The 23,942-nt window shown below is 40.8% G+C and overlaps 2 protein-coding genes across 3 annotated transcripts in view; both read left to right on the top strand.

Annotated features, from left to right (window-relative positions):
* Positions 1–20,302, top strand: part of Cdk12 (Cyclin-dependent kinase 12) — a 65,171-nt gene extending 44,869 nt beyond the window's left edge. For both annotated transcript variants that reach the window (XM_071695012.1, XM_071695013.1), the window contains exons 7-12: positions 3,703–3,904; positions 10,002–10,273; positions 11,399–11,924; positions 12,776–12,929; positions 14,865–15,078; positions 19,588–20,302. In XM_071695012.1, the coding sequence (XP_071551113.1) occupies positions 3,703–3,904; positions 10,002–10,273; positions 11,399–11,924; positions 12,776–12,929; positions 14,865–15,058 (1,348 nt within the window). In that variant the 3' untranslated portion in view covers positions 15,059–15,078; positions 19,588–20,302. The remainder of the gene's footprint in view (positions 1–3,702; positions 3,905–10,001; positions 10,274–11,398; positions 11,925–12,775; positions 12,930–14,864; positions 15,079–19,587) is intronic.
* LOC139766410 (protein N-lysine methyltransferase METTL21D-like) lies at positions 644–2,585 on the top strand. The gene has a single exon (XM_071695046.1). It carries the CDS (start codon positions 780–782, stop codon positions 1,434–1,436), a length of 657 nt encoding a protein of 218 aa, XP_071551147.1. The 5' UTR covers positions 644–779; the 3' UTR covers positions 1,437–2,585.
* Positions 20,303–23,942: the final 3,640 nt, after the last annotated feature.

Here is a 23,942-nt window from a genome sequence, read left to right as displayed (position 1 = left end):
CCTTTTAGTCGCCTTCTACGACACGCAGGGAATACGTGGGAAGTATTCTTTCTCCCCTATCCCCAGGGAATATATATATATATATATATATATTTTTAATTTTCCAAAAGAAGGAACAGAGAATTGGGCCAGGTGAGGGTATTCCCTCAAAGGCCCAGTCCTCTGTTCTTAACGCTACCTCGCTAATGCGGGAAATGGCGAATAGTTTGAAAGAAAAGAAAGAAATATATATATATATATATATATATATATATATATATATATATATATTATTTTTTTTTTTTTGTCGCTGTCTCCCGCGTTTGCGAGGTAGCGCAAGGAAACAGACGAAAGAAATGGCCCAACCCACCCCCATACACATGTATATACATACGTCCACACACGCAAATATACATACCTACACAGCTTTCCATGGTTTACCCCAGACGCTTCACATGCCCCAATTCAATCCACTGACAGCACGTCAACCCCGGTATACCACATCGCTCCAATTCACTCTATTCCTTGCCCTCCTTTCACCCTCCTGCATGTTCAGGCCCCGATCACACAAAATCTTTTTCACTCCATCTTTCCACCTCCAATTTGGTCTCCCTCTTCTCCTCGTTCCCTCCACCTCCGACACATATATCCTCTTGGTCAATCTTTCCTCACTCATTCTCTCCATGTGCCCAAACCATTTCAAAACACCCTCTTCTGCTCTCTCAACCACGCTCTTTTTATTTCCACACATCTCGTAGTAGGGCAAGTGGGTCACTGCTGGACGGCAAAGAAGCATAAAGATGTTCACGAGGGAAATAGAATTTCCATCTGTAGGTAAAAGTTTATTGCTCAGTCAAGAAAACGAAGGGGACGTGGGCTGTGTGGTGTGGGATGCAGCCATCGTCCTGGCCAAGTACCTGGAGAACCAATGTTTTCTACAGAAACCTCAGAATTCAGATATGAAGAAACCTTTACTCTTTGGCTGCCATGTGGTAGAGTTGGGAGCTGGGACTGGTCGTGTAGGCCTTGCTGCTGCTCTTCTGGGGGCTTCTCATGTAACCATCACTGATCTGCCACAGTTTATTTCCCTTATGGAGAAAAATATCATTCAAAATCAAGATAGCCTTCAGTGTGTGGTAGAGGTCAGGGAGCTAACTTGGGGCAACATGGAACAAGGCTCTGCTGTCAGCACTCCAGATACAATTGTGCTTGCTGATTGTATTTATTATGAAGAGTCACTGGAGCCTTTAGTGTCAACATTGAGAAGCCTCTGTGGGAGTGATACAACAATCATCGTGAGCTATGAGGAGCGCACTACGGGAGACAAACCTTGGCTACAGTGTAGGTTTTTTGAATTAATGGAGGAACATTTTAGGAAATACAAAGTACCTCCAAAAGAGCAACATGAACTGTATAGAAGTAGGGACATTCATATTTATAAGTTTTATTTAAGATAGGAGAATGCCAGTGCTAGAAAGAGGTACTTGCTCTCTACAACAGTTAGACTGATGTGCAGAATTTTTGACAGATTATAAATACAATTGGCAGCCATAGTGTTTCATAAAAATTTTGCTAATGCCTCTTATTTTAAGGTAGGAAGACATGAAATGATGAGGGTAGAGAGGTGATAATTTTTTCCTGATTCATTTAGGTTTTATATGTAGGAACTTGAAATGAAGGGATGAAAGAATACTTTAAACCGTCTGCTTAAAGTTTGCCAGAAAGATTGGAGCATCCCACATTAATCTGTATGGGTGAAATATGTTCCCACATCATCAGAATGGTCAGTAGACAACAAGCAAATGAGATGAATTTCTTAAATGGATGTAGAGTTAGGAAAAAGTAAAAAAATGGCATGAGAGGATTGTTTGAATTACAATACTGAGTTGTAATAACTAGTTATCCCTGGGGATAGGGGAGAAAGAATACTTCCCACGTATTCCCTGCGTGTCGTAGAAGGCGACTAAAAGGGGAGGGAGCGGGGGGCTGGAAATCCTCTCCTCTTGTTTTTTTTTTTTTAATTTTCCAAAAGAAGGAACAGAGAAGGGGGCCAGGTGAGGATATTCCCTAAAAGGCCCAGTTCTCTGTTCTTAACGCTACCTCGCTAACGCGGGAAATGGCGAATAGTTTGAAAGAAAGAAAAGATCTCTCTTACCCTTACGTTACTTACTCGATCAAACCACCTCACACCACACATTTTCCTCAAACATCTCATTTCCAGCACATCCATCCTCCTATGCACAACTCTATCCATAGCCCACGCCTCGCAACCATACAACATTGTTGGAACCACTATTCCTTCAAACATACCCATTTTTGCTTTCCGAGATAATGTTCTCGACTTCCACACATTCTTCAAGGCTCCCAGAGTTTTCGCCCCCTCCCCCACCCTATGATCCACTTCCGCTTCCATGGTTCCATCCGCTGCCAGATCCACTCCCAGATATCTAAAACACTTCACTTCCTCCAGTTTTTCTCCATTCAAACTCACCTCCCAGTTGACTTGACCCTCAACCCTACTGTACCTAATAACCTTGCTCTTATTCACATTTACTCTTAACTTTCTTCTTTCACACACTTTACCAAACTCAGTCACCAGCTTCTGCAGTTTCTCACATGGGAAATGGCGAATAGTATGAAATATATATATATATATATATATATATATATATATATATATATATATATATATATATATATATATATATATATATATATATACATATATATATATATATATATATATATATATATATATATATATATATACTGTAAGTTAAGGAGACTACATCAGAAGTTTATTTTCTACTAAGTACTGGAAATTTTAGAAAGAACTTTACAACATATATGGTAAGTAATTATGTATATATTGCAGGAAGATACTCTGAATTTCCACTTTGGAGATGAATTCTTGGAAATACCAGCTTAGCAGAAACATCATGAATAGTAGAACCTATTCTGTCATAGAACTAACTGGGATAAATAGGGGTTATTTTCTTGAAGGAGATTTCTCAACTAGGTTTTCATGCCAAAATGTGAATGAAATGACAAGGAGCTTATGATATGGTACAGATGCATTACCAATCTACCTGAACATAATAGATAACATAATATTGTATTTAAGCATGTTATGTGTATTGTTCTTCACTTTGATTTGTAAGAGATAAGGATATGATTCTGAGTGTTGGCCTTCCCACCCCAGCTGACCCCAAACCATTTTTAGTACTAGTTCATGACATTTATTTGAGGCAAGGTCAAATACAGTACACCTAATTATAGTGTCCAATGATTTCTGTTTCTACTGTATGAAAACAGTACAAAAGTTGGTGTTGAGGTATTTGTTGGAGTGTGAGGATGATATGCAGTATGCTCCTTGAAATTCCATGAATTCCTTGACACGAACTCAAAGATTTACGAAATCATTAAATTTACTTCATTTAGTGAATTTTCCACCAATGTGACAGCATTGAGTATGGGTAAAGCATATCATTTTGTAGAGATTATATCAACAAAACCTTTGTGTAGTAGATGTTTGATATTTTTGATCAAGATAGAGTGGCTAATGGAGACATTTTTGGTTGTGAAGGTTACATCCCACACAAAACTTCCCTGACCTTGTAATTGCAAGTTTTAACACAGTTAATACAGGAGAATGTTTTAGATTTAAGTGGTGTGGTTTGTTGTTAGTGCATGTGTTACCTCATTATTCTTCTGTTTTTTCAGAGGCCAGATTAAGCTTGGTGATTTTGGTCTGGCTCGATTATTTAGTTCTAACAAGGAGCGTCCATATACCAACAAGGTCATCACACTTTGGTATCGTCCTCCTGAGCTGTTACTTGGGGAAGAACGATATGGACCAGCCATTGATGTGTGGTCCTGTGGATGTATCCTTGGGGAACTCTTCCAGAAGCGGCCACTTTTTCAGGTTGGTTACATATCATCTTTCAGCCATAAATTCGAGGATTTACATCTTGAATAAAAAGTGTAAAGAGTTAAATGATAGATGCCTCAGAAGTGGAGCATGTAATAGCTAATTCACTGGCAGTATGTGCTTGTATGTCATGAAAAGTGGTACCTTTGTTGTGTACATACAACATAAGTAGAGACTACACCGAGGGAGGACACATTCAAACCAGCCTGAGAGATTTTTACTAAAGAGTCACCTTTCCAGGAAACAGACAAAGAATTGCCCATCCTCTCATATACACACACATATATATTTAATCTTATTTATACTTTGTCGCTGTCTCCCGCGTTAGTGAGGTAGTGCAAGGAAACAGATGAAAGAATGGCCTAACTCATCCACATAAACGTGTATATATAAACGCCCACACATGCACATATACATACCTATACATTTCAACGTATACATACATATACATACACAGACACATACATATATACACATGTAAATATTCATACTTTTTTTTTTAATTTTCCAAAAGAAAGAACAGAGAAGGGGGCCGGGTGAGGATATTCCCTCAAAGGCCCAGTCCTCTGTTCATGATGCTACCTCGCTAATGTGGGAAATGGTGAATAGTATGAAAAAAAAATCATACTTGCTGCCTTCATCCATTCCCATCACCATCCTGCCATACATGAAATGGCACCCCCCTTCCCCTGCACGCGCAAGGTAGCACTAGGAAAAGACAATAAAGGCCACATTCATTCACACTCAGTCTCTAGCTGTCACGTGTAATGCACTGAAACCACAGCTCCCTTTCCACATCCAAGTCCCACAAAACTTTCCATGGTTTACCCCAGATGCTTCACATGCCCTGGTTCAATCCATTGACAGCACGTCGACCCTGGTATACCACATCGTTCCAATTCACTGTATTCCTTGCACGCCTTTCACCCTCCTGTATGTTCAGGCCCCGATTGCTCAAAATCTTTTTCACTCCATCATTCCACCTCCAATTTGGTCTCCCACTTCTCATTCCCTCCACCTATGACACATATATATCCTCTTTGCCAATATTTCCTCGCTCTTTCTCTCCATGTGACCAAACCATTTCAATACGCTCTCTTCTACTCTCTCAACCACACACTTTTTATTACCACACATCTATCTTACCCTTTCATTACTTACTCGATCAAACCACCTCACACCACATATTGTCCTCGAACATCTTATTTCCAACACATCCACCCAACTTGGCACAACCCTAAATATAGCCCATGCCTCACAACCATATAACATTGTTGGATCCACTATTCCTTCAAACATACCCATTTTTGCTCTCCGATATAATGTTCTCACCTTCCACACATTCTTCAATACTCCCAGAATCTTCACTCCCTTCCCCACTCTGTAAGTCACTTCCGCCTCCATGGTTCCATCTGCTGCTAATTCCACTCCCAGATATCTACCAGATATCTAAAACATGTCACTTCCTCCAGTTTTTCTCCATTCAAACTTACCTCCCAATTAACTAGTCCCTCAACCCTACTGAACCTAATAACCTTGCTCTTATTCACATTCACTCTCAGTTCTCTTCTTTCACACATAACCAAACTCAGTCACCAACTTATGCATTTTCTCACCTGAATCAATCGCCAGCACTATATCACCAGTGAACAACAACTGATTCACTTCCTAAGCCCTCTCATTCACAGCAGACTGCATACTTGCTTCTCTCTCCAAAACTCTTGGATTCACAGCCCTAACAACCCCATTCATATACAAATTAAACAACCATGGAGACATCACGCACCCCTGCCACAAACAGACATTCACTGGAAACCCATCACTTTCCTCTCTTCCTTCTTGTACAAATGCCTTACATCCTTGATAAAAACTTTTCACTGCTTCTAGGAACTTACCTCCACTCCATATACTCTTAATACCTTCCACAAAGCATCTCTATCAACTCTTATCATATGCCTTCTCCAGATCCATAAATGCTACATACAAATCCATTTGTTTTTCTAAGCTTTTCTCACGTACATATTTCAAAGCAGACACCTGAGCCACACATCCTCCACCACTTCTGAAACCACACTGCTCTTCCCCAGTCTGATGCTCTGTACATGCCTTTACCCTCTCAATCAATACCCCCCCTATAATTTCCCAGGAATACTCGAACATACTCAGTAATTTGAACACTCGCCTTTCTCCCCTTTGTCTTTATACATTGGCACTATGCATGCATTCTGCCAATCCTCAGGCACTTCACCATGAACCATATATATATATTTATTTATTTATTATACTTTGTCGCTGTCTCCCGCGTTAGCGAGGTAGTGCAAGGAAACAGACAAAAGAATGGCCTAATCCAGTGGGGGAGGAATGGGATGTATTTAGGGAAGCAGTGATGGCTTGCGCAAAAGATGCTTGTGGCATGAGAAGCGTGGGAGGTGGGTTGATTAGAAAGGGTAGTGAGTGGTGGGATAAAGAAGTAAGATTATTAGTGAAAGAGAAGAGAAAGGCATTTGGACGATTTTGCAGGGAAAAAATGCAAATGAGTGGGAGATGTATAAAAGAAAGAGGCAGGAGGTCAAGAGAAAGGTGGAAGAGGTGAAAAAGGTGCAAGAGGTGAAAAAGAGGGCAAATGAGAGTTGGGGTGAGAGAGTATCATTAAATTTTAGGGAGAATAAAAAGATGTTTTGGAAGGAGGTAAATAAAGTGCGTAAGACAAGGGAGCAAATGGGAACTTCAGTGAAGGGGGCTAATGGGGAGGGGATAACAAGTAGTGATGATGTGAGAAGGAGATGGAGTGAGTATTTTGAAGGTTTATTGAATGTGTTTGATGATAGAGTGGCAGATATAGGGTGTTTTGGTCGAGGTGGTGTGCAAAGTGAGAGGGTTAGGGAAAATGATTTGGTAAACAGAGAAGAGGTAGTGAAAGCTTTGCGGAAGATGAAAGCCGGCAAGGCAGCAGGTTTGGATGGTATTGCAGTGGAATTTATAAAAAGAGGGGGTGACTATATTGTTGAGTGGTTGGTAAGGTTATTTAATGTATGTATGATTCATGGTGAGGTGCTTGAGGATTGGCAGAATGCTTGCATATTGCCATTGTACAAAGGCAAAGGGGATAAGAGTGAGTGCTCAAATTACAGAGGTATAAGATTGTTGAGTATTCTGGTAAATTATACGGGAGGGTATTGATTGAGAGGGTGAAGGCATGTACAGAGCATCAGATTGGGGAAGAGCAGTGTGGTTTCAGAAGTGGTAGAGGATGTGTTGATCAGGTGTTTGCTTTGAAGAGTGTATGTGAGAAATACTTAGAAAAGCAAATGGATTTGTATGTAGCATTTATGGATCTGGAGAAGGCATATATGATAAGAGTTGATAGAGATGCTCTTTGGAAGGTATTAAGAATATATGGTGTGGGAGGCAAGTTGTTAGAAGCAGTGAAAAGTTTTTATTGAGGATGTAAGGCATGGGTACGTGTAGGAAGAGAGGAAAGTGATTGGTTCTCAGTGAATGTAGGTTTGCGGCAGGGGTGTGTGATGTCTCCATGGTTGTTTAATTTGTTTATGGATGGGGTTGTTAGGGAGGTGAATGCAAGAGTTTTGGAAAGATGGGCAAGTATGCAGTCTGTTGTGGATGAGAGAGCTTGGGAAGTGAGTCAGTTGTTGTTTGCTGATGATACAGTGCTGGTGGCTGATTCATGTGAGAAACTGCAGAAACTGGTGACTGAGTTTGGTAAAGTGTGTGAAAGAAGAAAGTTGAGAGTAAATGTGAATAAGAGCAAGGTTATTAGGTACAGTAGGATTGAGGGTCAAGTCAATTGGGATGTAAGTTTGAATGGAGAAAAACTGGAGGAAGTAAAGTGTTTTAGATATCTGGGAGTGGATCTGGCAGCAGATGGAACCATGGAAGCGGAAGTGAATCATAGGGTGGGGGAGGGGGCGAAAATTCTGGGAGCCTTGAAGAATGTGTGGAAGTCGAGAACATTATCTCGGAAAGCAAAAATAGGTATGTTTGAAGGAATAGTGGTTCCATCAATGTTGTATGGTTGCGAGGCATGGGCTATGGATAGAGTTATGTACAGGAGGGTGGATGTACTGGAAATGAGATGTTTGAGGACAATATGTGGTGTGAGATGGTGTGATCGAGTAAGTAATGTAAGGGTAAGAGAGATGTGTGGAAGTAAAAAGAGTGTGGTTGAGAGAGTAGAAGAGGGTGTTTTGAAATGGTTTGGTCACGTGGAGAGAATGAGTGAGGAAAGATTGACCAAGAGGATATATGTGTCAGAGATGGAGGGAACGAGAAGTGGGAGACCAAATTGGAGGTGGAAAGATGGAGTGAAAAAGATTTTGCGTGATCGGGGCCTGAACATGCAGGAGGGTGAAAGGCGTGCAAGGAATAGAGTGAATTGGAACGATGTGGTATACCGGGGTTGACGTGCTGTCAGTGGATTGAACCAGGGCATGTGAAGTGTCTGGGGTAAACCATGGAAAGTTGTATGGGGCCTGGATGTGGAAAGGGAGCTGTGGTTTCAGTGCATTATTACATGACAGCTAGAGTCTGAGTGTGAGCGAATTGTATGTGTTATGGATGAGGGATCAGTAAGTAAAGGTTACTTAGTGTGAGACAGTGGTAAGCTTTTAACTTCTACTTTGAGGTTGGTGATTAGTTACAGAGTAGTTTGGTCGGAGGGGGGTCGTGGTTTTGCATAGAATTGATTGCTGAGCATGTTAAGGTGGGACTGTACTGGGAGGATCTTTGTTTCACTTTGAAGGTGTTGTAAGTGTGTGTGTGTGTGTTTCCTAGACAGTCAGTGATTGTTATGGTTGCACTATTTTGTGTCAGTTTGAAGCTGCAGACATGCAACTTATGTTTTACATTCATGTCCAAGCTTAATATCTGCTAATTTTGTTGTATTACAGTACGGCCCATTATCATTAATATATTTGAGAAAGAGAACTGGTCTCAAGACTGATCCATGTGTTACACCTCTTGATATATTTAACCATTCTGAGGCTTGATTGTTAATCACAGCTCTTTGTTTATGGTCGGTTTACAAGTTACCTAAGCAGCTAAGTATAACCACCTTTATACTACGGAGCTTAACTTTTGCTAGTAACCCTTGATGTGGAACTTTATTGAATGCTTTTTGAAAATCAAGTGGATAACATCATCTTTACTTTTGCCATACATGTTATTATGTTCAAAGAAATGAAGCAGATTTTTCTGAAGTGAACAATATCATCAAAATCCAGTCTGAGAATCATTTATGAAGTGATGATCCTTTGAATGATTTACAGTTTTGCCACAACTGATAGTTTCAGTAAGTTTACCTACTACAGATGTGAACCTGATTGGGCAGCAATTCAGGGCAGGGGCTTGTTACCTGTTTTGAATATCAGTGCAACATTAGCAAAATCTCAATGGAATAATATCCATTGTAACTGTCCTTGTAGAAAGTGATGTATTGAAAAATTACAGTCAAGGACTTGACTCTCTCCCTCTGAAGTTTTTATCAAAGCTGGGTGTTAATTGCAATATAGAGAGGGTAATGAAAGGGGAGAAAAAAAGAGAAGGGAAAGTATTTATGAATTCTAGAGGGAAGTGAAAATCCTGTTTTTTAAAATATGACAGGTCATGATTATGTATATATATGTGTATGTGTATGTATCCCTGGGGATAGGGGAGAAAGAATACTTCCCACATATTCCCTGCGTGTCGTAGAAGGCGACTAAAAGGGAAGGGAGCGGGGGCTTGAAATCCTCCCCTCTCATTTTTTTTTTTTTTTAATTTTCCAAAAGAAGGAACAGAGGAGGGGACCAGGTGAGGATTCCCTCAAAGGCCCAGTCCTCTGCTCTTAGCGCTACCTCGCTAATGCGGGTAATGGCGAATAGTATGAAAAAAAAAAATGTATATGTGGGTGGTTGGGCCATTCTTCTTCTGTTTCCTTGTGCCACCTAGCTGATGCTGGAAGCAGCAATTAAGTATTAAAAAGTTATTGGGAAAGACATGAGCTGAATCATTTTGATTGTAGTATAGTATAGCAATACAAGCTTTCAAATACTGTAAAACATGATTGTTATTTTTGCTGTTGATGTATTTATAGGCTAGTACTGAAGCCATGCAGTTGGATGTAATATCTCGAGTTTGTGGTACACCTTCACCAAATGATTGGCCAGATATAGTAAAGTTACCTGGCTGGGGAACTATGAAGCCCAAAAAGACATACCGTCGGAGGATAATGGAAGATTTTAAAGACAAAATGCCTCAACCTGCTTTGGAGCTCTTAGATCAGATGCTGAAATTAGATCCATCCAAGCGTATCTGTGCAGAGAATGCCCTCAATAGTACCTGGCTGAAGAATGTTGATCCAGACATGTAAGTATTTATGTTTTTAAATTTTGTAATTTTCACACTTTTTATTCTTAATCAGATATTATCACATGTTTATTATCATTGGTACTTTATACATGGTGTGCAGTGTCCTGCTTCATCATTGTAGAACCTGGAATAGATGAACAGTGCTAACATTTATCCTCATTCAGTCTTCTAGTGTTATGTATATTACACTGAAACTGCTGCCCACTATCCACAACGAAGCCCCACAAACTGTCTTGTGATTACCCTCAAAATATTAGCCCATTAAAAGTATGTCATTTACTTTCTGTATATCATATTGATCCAATTATTCAGTCACATGGATACTCCAAATCGTACTGCATGTCCAGGCCTTGACATCTCAGAGACTCTTCAGTCATTCCTTCCATCTTTACAGTCTTCTCCTGTCCCTTGCTCCCACCACTTTTGACAGATCCTTGTTCTCATTCTTTCCCTGCTGTTTATCTTTTTCTCTGATGGCCGTTCCATCAGGGAACCCCAGTCAAGGGGGATGGCCATGGCAAAAAAGTCTCCTTTTATTCCTATCCTTACAAGCCTCCCTCACATACACTGTCCTATGCATTCATTCTCCGTTTCTCTCCTCGTAATCTTCCTTTCTATTTCCCCATGTTAGGTGTAGTCGTCCTCTCATACTAACCCCTTTAATCATACTGTCCTACACTTTCCTTGTAAACTCTCCATTTTGGATTCTTTCCACATACCCAGACCACTGTAAAGTACTACATGCTACCCACTTTACAATTCCACAGTTCATTATCTTAGCATTCCCTGCCATACCTCATCTCTCGTACACCTATTCATTTCTTTCTTCATTTCATGAAGTCATATCGCATGCTCCTCTCAAGTAGCTCATTTTCACGGCATGGATTCCAGACCTTTGTGACTCATTCCATGTGCATGTTTTGGCTGCGTAGGTCAGGGTCAGGAGAACTGTGCTGTCCTTTAATCTTGTCATCACTTCCATACTTACCCTTGTACCCTTCATTTTTCTCCCAATCATTTGCATTTCATCCCAATAAGGGAGTTCCAGGTGGAACAGGCATCAGAGATATAGAATATAAGTATAGTCTTATGATGCTTTTCTTGTATTATTTTGTGTTACAGAATGGAACCACCTCCTTTACCAAAGTATCAAGATTGTCATGAATTGTGGAGTAAAAGGAGAAGACGTCAGCTTAAGGAGCAGCAAGAAGCAGCAATTGGTGTTTTAGGCCCCCAGGTTCTTCCTGGGAAACAGTTGGGACCTATAGGTGGCCCACAAGGTTTTACAGGCCCTCATAAAGATCAACGCCCAGTGTACAGAGCTGGGCTTGATGAAGGGAGTCTTGATGGACGACGTCATGAGGTTAATACAGGGGAAGGTTATGTAAGCAATAGCCTGCCAACTTCAACTAGTAACTCGCCCAGGCCATCAGCATTACATTACCGAGGTCCAAGCTCACACACGCCCCCAGGTGTAGCAGCTGGGGACAGCCTTACCCCACCCCAGGCTGCTCATCGATATAACACCCCACCTGTAACTCATGATGAGTCACACCCAATCTACCGCCCGCTTTATCATCTAGCACACCAGATTAATACTCGCCAGACTGTAGTTTTTGGTCAGCTAGCTGCTCTGATGAGTGAACAGGCAAGTACTTTTACAAATTTGAACATATTTCTCATATCTGCTTCTGTAAAAGGAAAACATAATTTTTTCTTTTTTATTCCCAACAGCACCCTAATCTTGTTATGTATTGAAGATGCATTTGACTTGAACCACAGGGGTCAGGGGGAAATGCATGTTCTCTAAAGTCCGTTGGTGTTAAGGGTGTAGTGAAGATAGTGTTTGACCTGACCAATATGGACTAAATTGAATAACCAGAGTTATCAGTTTCCAGTCAAAGGCCAATGGTGTCAGGGTGTTTTGAAGATGAGGATGCCCAGAAGATAAGGGTTAATTGAAGATGAGGATAATGAAAATATTGTCTTTGACATGTGAAGTGAAGGATGTAGTGAAGATGGCCTTTTAAGTAAATTTGGGATTGATTTTAGTGTATGGAAGATAAGTTTGTCTTGTCTTCTGTAAAGTGAACATGGTGATGAATGAAAAGGAAAAAGGAAACATTCTGAATTTATTCATGAATGTTGGCATTCCTCGTTCAAAAATGTGCTCACCATCATTTCAGCAGAATGTAGGTTTATCATTTTATCTTTTTTGTTTATATATGACTGAACTCCATCTGCTGAAGATAAGGTTATATTATCATTATCATCATCAGTGGATGAAAACTTGACATAGTTTGAGTATGTGTGTGGTTGAAGTGAGAGGCTATGTGGTTGATCCACTTACTTAATTTGGAACAGAATTGAAGATCTCAGATAGAAGTGTTGCTGTAAACAGCATGTGAGCTTTTAGGGCATTATTAGAACATTTCCCAACCAAGAGAGATTTTCGTCATTAAAAGCAAACCAGAACTGACCTAACTGTGTTATTTACAGATGGATTTAGGTATACGTCGACTGCTAGAGCGATTTAATGCTGCTATACTTTTAGCAGCCACAGCACGAGAGCAACGGATGCGTGGTGACTCGGCAGTGGTTGATGTGAGCGAAGTAACAATTGAGCCAAATGAGCCCATCGTTACCCCATCTGGTTTGTGTACTGCCTGTCCTACTTTTATGCTAAATACAAGTGTTGTTTCAGAAGTGGTAGAGTGCCTTAGAGAATATATGTGAGAAATACTTAGAAAAACAGATGGATTTGTATGTGCATTTATGGATCTGCAGAAGGCATATGATAGGGTTAATAGGGATTGCTTTGTGGAAGGTATTAAGAGTATATAGTGTGGGAGGTAAGTTGCTAGAAGCAGTGAAATGTTTTTACCAAGGATGTAAAGAGAGGAAAGTGATTGGTTCCCACTGAATGTTGGTTTGCGGCAGGGGTGCGAGATATCTCCATAGTTGTTTAATTTGTTTATGGATGGGGTTGTTAGGGAGGTGAATGCAAGAGTTTTGGAGAGAGGGGCAAGTATGTTGTTGATGAGAGGGCTTGGAAAGTAAGTCAGTTGTTCACTGATGATACAGAGCTGGTGGCTGATTTGGGTGAGAAAATGTAGAAGTTGGTGACTAAGTTTGGTAAAGTGTGAGAAAGAAGAAAGCTGAGAGGAAATGTGAATAAGAGCAACGTTATTAGGTTTGGTAGGATTGAGGGACAAGTAAATTGAGAGGGAAGTTTGAATGGAGATAAACTGGAGGGAGTGAAGTGTTTTAGATGTCTAGGAGTGGATTGGGCAGCAGATGGAACCATGGAAGTGGAAGTGAGTCACAGGGTGGGGGAGGGGGTGAATGGTCTGGGAGTGTTGAAGAATGTGTGGAAGGCAAGAACGTTATCTCAGAGAGCAAAAATGGGTATGTTTGAAGGAATAGTGGTTCCAACAATGTTATGTTGTTGTGAGGCATGGGCTGTAGATAGGGTTGTATAGAGGATGGATGTGTTTGAAATAAAATGGTTGAGGACAATATGTGGTGTGAGGTGGTTTGATCGAGTAAGTAATGAAAGGGTAAAAGAGATGTGTGGTATATATATATGAAGAGGGTGTGCTGAAATGGTTTGCACTTATAGAAAGTATAAGTGAGAAGAGGGTAATTTAGAGGGTATACATTTTATAAGTGGAGGGAGCAAGGGAAAGGGGAAACCAAGGAGATGGATGGATGAAGTGAAAGATTCCTTGAAGTGTTTATGGCCAAAACTTGCAAGAGCATGTGAGGTGTGAAAGGGAGAAAGTGAATCTGTGAATTGGAGCAGTGTGGTATACAGGGGTCAATGTGCTGTCAGTGGGCTAAAGCAGTGCATACAAAGCAGTCAGGGGAGTCCATGGAAAGGTCTTTGGGGCCTAATTCCTGTCTTGCATACATCCAGTCTTTAGCTGCCATGTATATTGTACCAGTATCAGGTACTCCTATCCTTAAGACTACTCCATAGTTTACCTTGGTTACTTGATATGCCCTGACTTGGCCCATTGACATCTTATGCTCCCCACATGTATACCACATTGCTTTTCCATGTGTTCTCACTTGGTGCATTAGTTGGTGACAAACTCATGGTATCAGTTCATCACAATCATCCTGTGAATTTCCTTCTCAAGTGGCCAGCAGGCCTAAAATTGAGAAGCATTATGAAGTACAAAACCATTCTTTTACATGATTTGATGTGTCTTTTTTACATATCTCTCTTTCTGAAGAGGTTGTAGTTTATGTGAAAGTTTATTGTTTGATGATACTGGAACAAACTATATTATAAAGTAATTTTAGTTCATTAGCTAAACTGTATGTGAGTCTCATGTTAGAAGTGGGGTAAGGTTGGGGAAGTGATGTCTATGCACTGAACTAGATCATATTAATTGGTCAAAATGAATCATAGAGTGGCCTATAAACTTGGTATGGTTGGTAGTCAGTACAATATACAGGAAAGTTAGAGACTGGATTTGTGCAAATATCACCATTATTTTCCTGATGCTACCCTGATAGGGAAGGGAAGGTAATCAAGCATTTTAAAAAGAAGAGAAAATAAACAATTTTCATTTTACAGCTCTGTATGGTAATAGCGAAGGTGACAAAGGGTTACTGTCAGATGGTGTTCGAGAAGCTCTGTCACAGCTGTTTGGTCTGTTCAATCTTTCTGTATCTGGGTTAACTCCAGGATCTGTTCCATCTACTAGAGGTCTAATGGTTCCCCATATTGACCATGCCCACCGATACAACAACACTGGTCGTGTTACATGACCACTTTCATCAACACCATAGTAAGTTGAATTTCTAAAGTTTTCTTAATGGCTTATTTGTTTTAAGTTATTTTTATATTTATTCACTTATTATACTTTATATAGCTGTCTCCCACATTGGTGAGGTAGCACAAGGAAACAGACGAAAGGATGGCCCAACCCTCCCACATACACGTGTATATACATAAACATCCACACACGCACATATATATACATACCTATACATTTCAACATATACATTCATATACATACACAGACATATACATATATACACATGTACATATTCATACTTGCTGCCTTCATCCATTCCCGTCACCACCCTGCCACACATGAAAAGGCATCCCCCTCCCCCCATGTGCGCATGAGGTAGCGCTGGGAAAAGACAACAAAGGTCACATTTGTTCACACTAAGTTTCTAGCTGTCATATGTAATGCACCAAAAACACAGCTCCCTTTCCACATCCAGGCCCCACAAAACTTTCCATGGTTTAACTCAGACGCTTCACATGCCCTGGTTCAGTCCATTGACAGCATGTTGACCCCAGTATACCACATTGTTCCAGTTCACTCTATTCTTTGCATGCCTTTCACCCTCCTGTGTGTTCAGGCCCCAATTTCTCAAAATCCCCTTCACTCCATCCTTCCACCTCCAATTTGGTCTCCTACTTCTCGTTCCCTCCACCTCTGACACATGTATCCTCTTTGTCACTTTTTCCTCTTTCACCCTCTCCATGTGACTAAACCATTTCAATACACCCTCTTCTGCTCTCTCAACCACACACTTTTTATTACCACACATCTCTCTTACCCTTTCATTACTTACTTGATCGAACCACCTCACATATTGTCCTCAAACATTTCATTCCCATCACATCCAACCTCCTCCGCACAACCCTATCTATGGCCCATCCTTCGCAACCATATAACATTGTTGGAACTACCATTCTTTTAAACATGCCCATTTCTGCTCCGAGATTACCTTCCACACATTCTTCAACGCACAACAGACTGCATACTTGCCCCTGTCTCCAAAACTCACATTCACCTCCCTAACAACCCCATCCATAAACAAACAACCATTGAGACTTCACACACCTCTGGGAACCAATCCTTTACCTCTCTTCCTACTCGTACACGTGCCTTACATCCTCGATAAAAACTTTTCACTGCTTCTAGCAACTTATCTCCCACACTCTTAGTACCTTCCACAGAGCAACTATCATATGCTTTCTCCAGATCCATAAATGCTACATACAAATCCATCTGTTTTTTAAGTATTTCTCACATACATTCTTCAAAGCAAACACCTGATTCACACATCCTCTACCACTTCTGAAACCACACTGCTCTTCCCCAATCTGATGATCTGTAAATGCCTTTACCCTCTCAATCAATACCCTCCCATATAACTTCCCAGGAATACTCAACAAACTTATACCTCAGTAATATGAACACTCACCTTTATCCCCTTTGCCTTTGTACAGTGGCACTATGCATGCATTCCACTAATCCTCGGGCACTTCACCATGAACCATACATACATTGAATATTCTTACCAGTCAGTCAACAACACACTCACCCCTTTTTTCATAAATTCCTCAGCAATACCATCCAAACCCGCTGCCTTGCCGGCTTTCATCATCTGTAAAGCTTTCACTACCTCCTCTCTGTTTACCAAACCATTCTCCCTGACCCTTCACTTCGCACACCACCTTGACCAAAACTCCCTATATCTTCCTCTCTGTCACCAAACACATTCAACAAACCTTCAAAATTCTCACTCTGTCTTCTCACTTCACCACTAATTGTTATTACCTCCCCATTACCCCCCCTTCACTGATGTTTCCATCTGTTCTCTTGTCTTATGCACTTTATTTACCTCCTTCCAAAACATCTATTTAACTTCCCAAAAAATTAATGATACTCTCACCCCAACTCTCATATGCCCTCTTTTTCACCTCTTGCACCTTTTTGACCTCCTGCCTCTTTCTTTTATACATTTCCCACTCATTCGCTCTACTTCCCTGCAAAAATCGTCCAAACACTTCCCTTCTCTTTCACTAACAATCTTACCTCTTTATCCCACCACACACTACCCTTTCTGATCTGCCCACCTCCCACCTTTCTCATGCTGCAGCCATCTTTTGCACAAGCTATCACTGCTTCCCTAAATACATTCCATTCCTCCCCCACTCCCCTTACGTCATTTGCTCTCACCTTTTTCCATTCTGCACACAAGTCTCCTTTCTATGTTCATGCACATAAGTGGATGGGCTGTTCTTCGTCTGTTTCCTAGCAGTACCTTGCTGATGTAGGAAACAGCGATTAAGTATAATAAATACATGTGTATGTGGTTGGGTTTGGGCCATTCTTTCATCTATTTCCTCTCAATACCTCACTAACGCATGAGATGGCGATTAAGTAAAATAAATAAAAAAATATGTGGCGGGGTGAATGGATGAAGGCAACATGGATGAATATGTACTTGTGTGTATATGTATGTGTACCTCATACAAACCTCCAACAGCCGGGATTGAACCCGGGGCCCCTGTGCAACAGGCGGGATTGCTACTGCTAGGGTATGATCGCTCCTATAGGGAAATGACTTCGAATACTATGTACTCGAATACCCTTCTCATGTTGGTGAGCAAAGGTGTCTACACTGGTTATTTCCCATCAGGCTCACACAGCCAGCAGATAGTATTTTACCGAACCTAACTGTACTACGCAGAGGTATATGAATACGAACAAAGTGCATATGAATGCGCACCTTCATAGAACATACAAACCTCCAACAGCCAGGATCGAACCAGGGAGCGCTACTGCTAGGCTATGATTGCCCCTGCTATCTGCTGGCTGTGTGAGCCGGATGGGAAATGATCGGTGTACACCCCGTTGCTAACCAATGTGAGACGAAGTTTATTCGAGTACATAGTATTTGAAGTTATTTCCCTATAGGGGCGATCATAGCCTAGTGGTAGCGCTCCCACCTGTTGCACAGGGGTCCTGGGTTCGATCCTGGATGTTGGAGGTTTGTATGTTCTATGAAGGTGTGCATTCATATGCACTTTGTTCATATGTATGTATATGTGCATATGTGGGCATTTATGTATATACATGTGTATGTGGGTGGGTTGGGCCATTCTTTCATCTTTTTCCTTGTGCTACCTCGCTAACGTGGGAGACAGCAACAAAGTGTAATAAAGAACAATGGAAAGTTTTGTGGGGCCTGGATGTGGAAAGGAAGCTGCGATTTAGGTGCATTACACATGACAGCTAGAGAATGAGTGTGAACAAATGTGGCCATTGTTGTCTTTTCCTAGCACTACCATGCAGGGGGAGGGGGGGGTGTCATTTCATGTGTGGCGGGATGGTGGCAGGAATGGAAGAAGGCAGCATGTATGAATATATACATGTGTATATATGTATGTCTGTGTATGTACATGTTGAAATGTATAGGTATGTATATGTCCGTGTATGTATGTATGTGGCGGGGTGGCGATGGGAATGAATAAAGGCAGATTATGAATTATATACATGTGTGTATATGTATATGTCTGTGTGTGTATATATATGTTGAGATGTATAGGTATGATTATTTGCGTGTGTGGACGTGTATGTATATACATGTGTATGTGGGTTGGTTTGGCCATTTCTTTTGTCTGTTTTCTTGCACTACCTCGCTAACGCGGTAGACAGCGACAAAGCAAAATAGATAAATAAATAAATGTATGTATGTGTGTATGGGTGGGTTGGTCCATTCCTTTGTCTGTTTCCTTGCGCTACCTTGCTAATGTGGGAGACAGACAAAGAATAATAATAAAAATATATATAAATATAAATGTATAGTGATACATAATCACCATTTCCCACATTAGTAAGGTAGCATTAAGAACAGAGGACTGAGCCTTAGAGGGAATATCCTCACTTGGCCCCCTTCTCTGTTCCTTCTTTTGGAAAAGTAAAAATGGGAGGGAAGGATTTCAAGCCACCTGCTCCATCCCCTTTTAGTTGCCTTTTACAACATGCAGGGAATACTTTATTGCTGTTTAATCCTAGGGATAGGGGAGAAAGAATACTTCCCACATATTTGTAGCGTGCCGTAGAAGGCAACTAAAAGGGGAGGGAGTGGGAGGCTGGAAATCCAACCCTCATGCTTTAAATTTTCCAAAAGAGGGAACAGAGAAGGGGGCCAGGGGAGGATATTCCCTCAAAAGCTCAGACGTCTGTTCTTAATGCTACTTTGCTAACATGGGAAATGGTGATTGATTTTTCTTTTCTATACATATTTGCCACTTCTCAGATTAGTGAGGTAGCACCAAGAACAGAGGACTGAGTCTTAGAGGGAATATCTTCACTTGGCTCCCTTCTCTGTATGTGAGTGGATGTGGCCTTTCTTCTTCTGTTCCTGGCACTACCTCTTTAACATGGGAAGTGATGATAAAGTATATAGAAATAAAATGAATTGTAGACAACTGATTGCAAATGTATGTAAAACTAATTGATTATCTTTCCTTTCTCAATACAAAGGTTGGCAGTGTTACTTGGGAATGAGTATGGTGTGGGGTGCTCAGGTGTTCCTGCAGTCAGCCTTGTTCCTTAACTACCCCACCCATATCCAGGTGTGTTGTGACACAAATATCAGTGCCACTCACAGCCTAGGAGTGGTAGAGTCTTTTGGAATAGTGGCTTCTTCAGGCTACTACCCCATATGGGCATTCAGGAAGTATGATTGTGAATAATAATAATACCAGTGGATGATAGCAGTTACTGCAGCATATTTCCAAGTGGACAAAAAGAAATGGACAGCAGGTCAGTGGGTGGATGACATGGACTTCTTTCCTGTATTTACAGGAGTTAATCGTCAAACATTCCATGAAGCCTTCACATTTCATATTTACTAAACCAGAATGACAATATGTTTGTAATGGTTGATGAGTGAGCTTAAGCAGTGTTGACCTTAGTGTCTTGAGGACGTGACTGCTGTCCTGGAACAAATGGTCTGATGTCTGACATCCCATTGTCAGACTGTTCAATCTGTGATGTGTATTATAAATGTAAATTTAAATTATGCATCTCCTCCACTCTGCAGTTCCTCAGCATTGACTGTTGATGCTGATGCTGGGGTCTGCAGTTTGTTACAACAGGTTCTGTAGAAGTACTGATATAAATTTTGTCTATAGTCTATGGTGTACCATTGGTTTGTAATGGTAACTTTTATATAAATAAAAATACATGTAAAATTTATGTAGTTTCTGTATGGCCTTCATTTCATGTTAGTAGCTTTTGGAACAAAATTTTCTGGATTACACATCATCTCCAGAGAGAATCTTATAAATATCTGCCTTGTAGGAGACTACAGATATGAAAATAGAAATTGAGCATTTACAAAACCTCTTTGAAGCTTGCAGCTTATGGATTATCCTAGATCGTATGGTAGTATCTAAAGAGAAATTACTATTTAGATGAAACCATCTAGGAACTTTGTATTGAGGTCAAAAGTAGCCTTTAAGTGCAAAGAAAGAGTTAACTTTCTATACTAGATGCGAGTGCCATATTTGCTGGGAATCTGGAATCTAGTCGGGTGTTTGAATGATGAATGAGATGATTAGGCATAAAAATGAAGCATTCTTCTGGAACTGAAAAAGAAAATGTTAGATCCATATCTTCAAAACCACATAAAAGTGATGAGTCCTCAAAATCCTTGTTCAATGACATAAATTCTCTTGCTGCAGGATTCGACCTGCTGCCTCTAGCATGAAAGCTGGGTATGTTTGCCACTTGGCTATGAAGCCCATTATATATAAATTACTTTTATTACTAACTGAATACCCTTAATCTCATGCATTTGAGCAACGAGATCTCTATGGGTCATTTTTCTTTCAGTGGTTTTGTTAAAACATTAACCAGTGGTTAATGTTTTAACAAAACCACTGTCACACATGGAGATATATGAACAATGAATGTAGTACAATGATACATTCTTTCACAGACAAGTTTTCCAACAACAGGACTTCACCTCATGTAAGTTGAGTTTGGTAATTCCAATTTCAAAGCCAGCTAACGTGCCAAAATTACTCGCAATGATTTCAGCTCTTAAGGAGCAGTTCTTTCTCCAACTCTTCTATTTCTTCCTACATGATCCCCTCACTACCTCAGCCAAACCTTAGTGAGAAAGTCCTTTTATATGCAGATGACCTCACAGTCACGTCACACCCTGACAATTCATTAGTAACATCAAATGTGCAGCACTTCATTACACAACTGGAACAATGGCTGACCAAGAACAGAATGTTTGCATCTCCACAGAAGTCTTCAAATTACTCTTGTGACCCCAGAAAGATAAGTCCACCTCACACCACCCAGTCACCTTTTAGAGACAGTCACTCCCACTGAACAAAACATCAACGATTCCAGGCATCACGTAAGACATACATGTTACATTCACTCACCACATCAATAGCATCAACACATGACCAACACACAAACTAAATGCCTTCAGAACACTAAATGGAACCAGATTGGGACATGAAAATCAATCCCTTAACACCTATACTATAATTCATCCACTCCATTCTAAACTACACCTCACTCAATAGGTCTTCCATCTCCTTAAAAGCAAATATGACAAAGCTGCAAACACTCTAAAAGGGGCTTATGACTGGCCGCCAAGTAACCATAAATTTTCGTTTAGTGTAAATCCATATGCTAAAACATTAAACTCATTTACCCAAATTTTTCTGAGCAAATATTAATTTAGACCTATCTATAACTAACTCTCAAATCTCGGTGAAGCACAAATAATGACGGCTTACTTTGCAAAAGTCCACTCCCTTGCTGTCATGGATAATGTGCTGAAACCCATACATAGCATCCAAAGCAGAGTCACACAAACTACTCCATGGTTTACCGTGATTGCTTCGTACGCCCTGGTTTAGCCCACACGTAGCCCATAGCCCCTTTGCAAACAACTGGAAGATGTATGAAAGAAAGCAGCAGGAGGTCAAGAGGAAGGTGCAAGGGTTGAAAAAAAGGGCAAATGAGAGTTGGGGTGCGAGAGTATAATCAGACTTTAAGGAGAATAAAAAGATGTTCTGGAAGGAGGTAAATAATGTACAAGAGAACATCAGTGAAAGAGGGCTGTGATAACAGATAATGATGAAGTGAGGAGATGGAGTGGGTATTTTGAAGGTTTATTGAATGTGTTTGACGATAGTGGCAGATTTAGGGTGTTTTGGTCGAGGTGGTGTGCAAAATGAGAGGGTCAGGGAGAATGGTTTGGTTAAGAGAGAAGAGGTAGCGAAAGCTTTATTGAAGATGAAATCCAGCAAGGCAGTGGGTTCGATGGTATTGCAGTTGAATTGATTAAGAAAAGGGATGACTATTGTTGATTGGTTGGTAAGGATATTCAATGTATGTACGATCATGGTGAAGTGCCTGAGGATTGGTGCAATGTATGCATAGTGCCATTGTACACAGGCAAGGAGGATAAAGGTGAGTGTTCAAACTACAGGGGCATAAGATTGTTGAGTATTCCTTGGAAATTGTAGGGGAGGTTATTGACTGAGAGGGTGAAGGCATGCACATAGCATCAGATTGGGGAGGAGCAGTGTGGTTTCAGAAGTGGTAGAGGATGTGTGGATCAGGTGTTTGCTTTGAAGAATGTTTGTGAGAAATACTTGGAAAAATAAAATAGATGGATTTGTGTATAGCATTTATGGATCTGGAGAAGGCAAATGATAAGGTTGATAGAGACGCTTTGTGGAAGGTCTTAAGAGTATATGGTGTGGGAGCTAAGCTGCTAGAAGCAAAGAATTTTTTTTACCATGGATGTAAGGCATGTGCATGAGTAGGAAGAGAGGAGAGTGATTGGTTCGCAGTAATGTTGGTCCGTGGCAGAGATGTGTGATGTCCCCAAGGTTGTTTAAATTGTTTATGGATGGGGTGGTTAGGAAGGTAAATCCAGGAGTTTTGGAGAGAGGGGTGAGTATGCTGTCTACTGGGAATGAGAGCGCCTGAGAAGTGAGTCCCTGTTCACCGATGATACAGCTCTAGTGGCTCATTCGAGTGAGAAACTGCAGAAGTTGGTGACTGAGTTTGGAAAAGTGTGGAAGGAGAGAGAAAATGTGAATAAGAGCAACTCTCAACTTTCTTCTTTCACACACTTTACCAAACTCAGTCACCAACTTCTGCGGTTTCTCACCCATATCAGCCGCCAGCGCTGTACATTTATTTATATTTTTTATTATACTTTATTGCTGATTCCCGCATCAGAGGTAGCGCCAGGAAACAGACAAAGAATGGCCCGTGGCAGAGATGTGTGATGTCCCCAAGGTTGTTTAATTTGTTTATGGATGGGGTGGTTAGGAAGGTAAATCCAGGAGTTTTGGAGAGAGGGGTGAGTATGCTGTCTACTGGGAATGAGAGAGCCTGAGAAGTGAGTCATTGTTCACTGATGATACAGCTCTAGTGGCTCATCCGAGTGAGAAACTGCAGAAGTTGGTGACTGAGTTTGGAAAAGTGTGGAAGGAGAGAAAATGTGAATAAGAGCATCTTTCAACTTTCTTCTTTCACACTTTTTACCAAACTCAGTCATCAACTTCTGCGGTTTCTCACCCAAATCAGCCGCCAGCACTGTATATTTATTTATATTTTTTTATACTTTATTGCTGATTCCCGCATCAGAGGTAGCACCAGGAAACAAAGAATGGCCCATCCATTCATATACATGTATATATACATAGATGCTCATACATGCCCCTATACATACATATATATATCATCATTGTCCCTAGGGATAGGGGAGAAAGAATACTTCCCAAGTATTCCCTGCATGTCGTAGAAAGCGACTAAAAGGGGAGGGAATGGGGGCTGAAATCCTCCCA

Source organism: Panulirus ornatus, chromosome 57 (genome assembly GCF_036320965.1).
Source record: "Panulirus ornatus isolate Po-2019 chromosome 57, ASM3632096v1, whole genome shotgun sequence".
NCBI lineage: Eukaryota > Metazoa > Arthropoda > Malacostraca > Decapoda > Palinuridae > Panulirus > Panulirus ornatus.
Note: the sequence above shows the minus strand (reverse complement) of the source record. Positions and strands in the feature narration are given on the sequence as shown.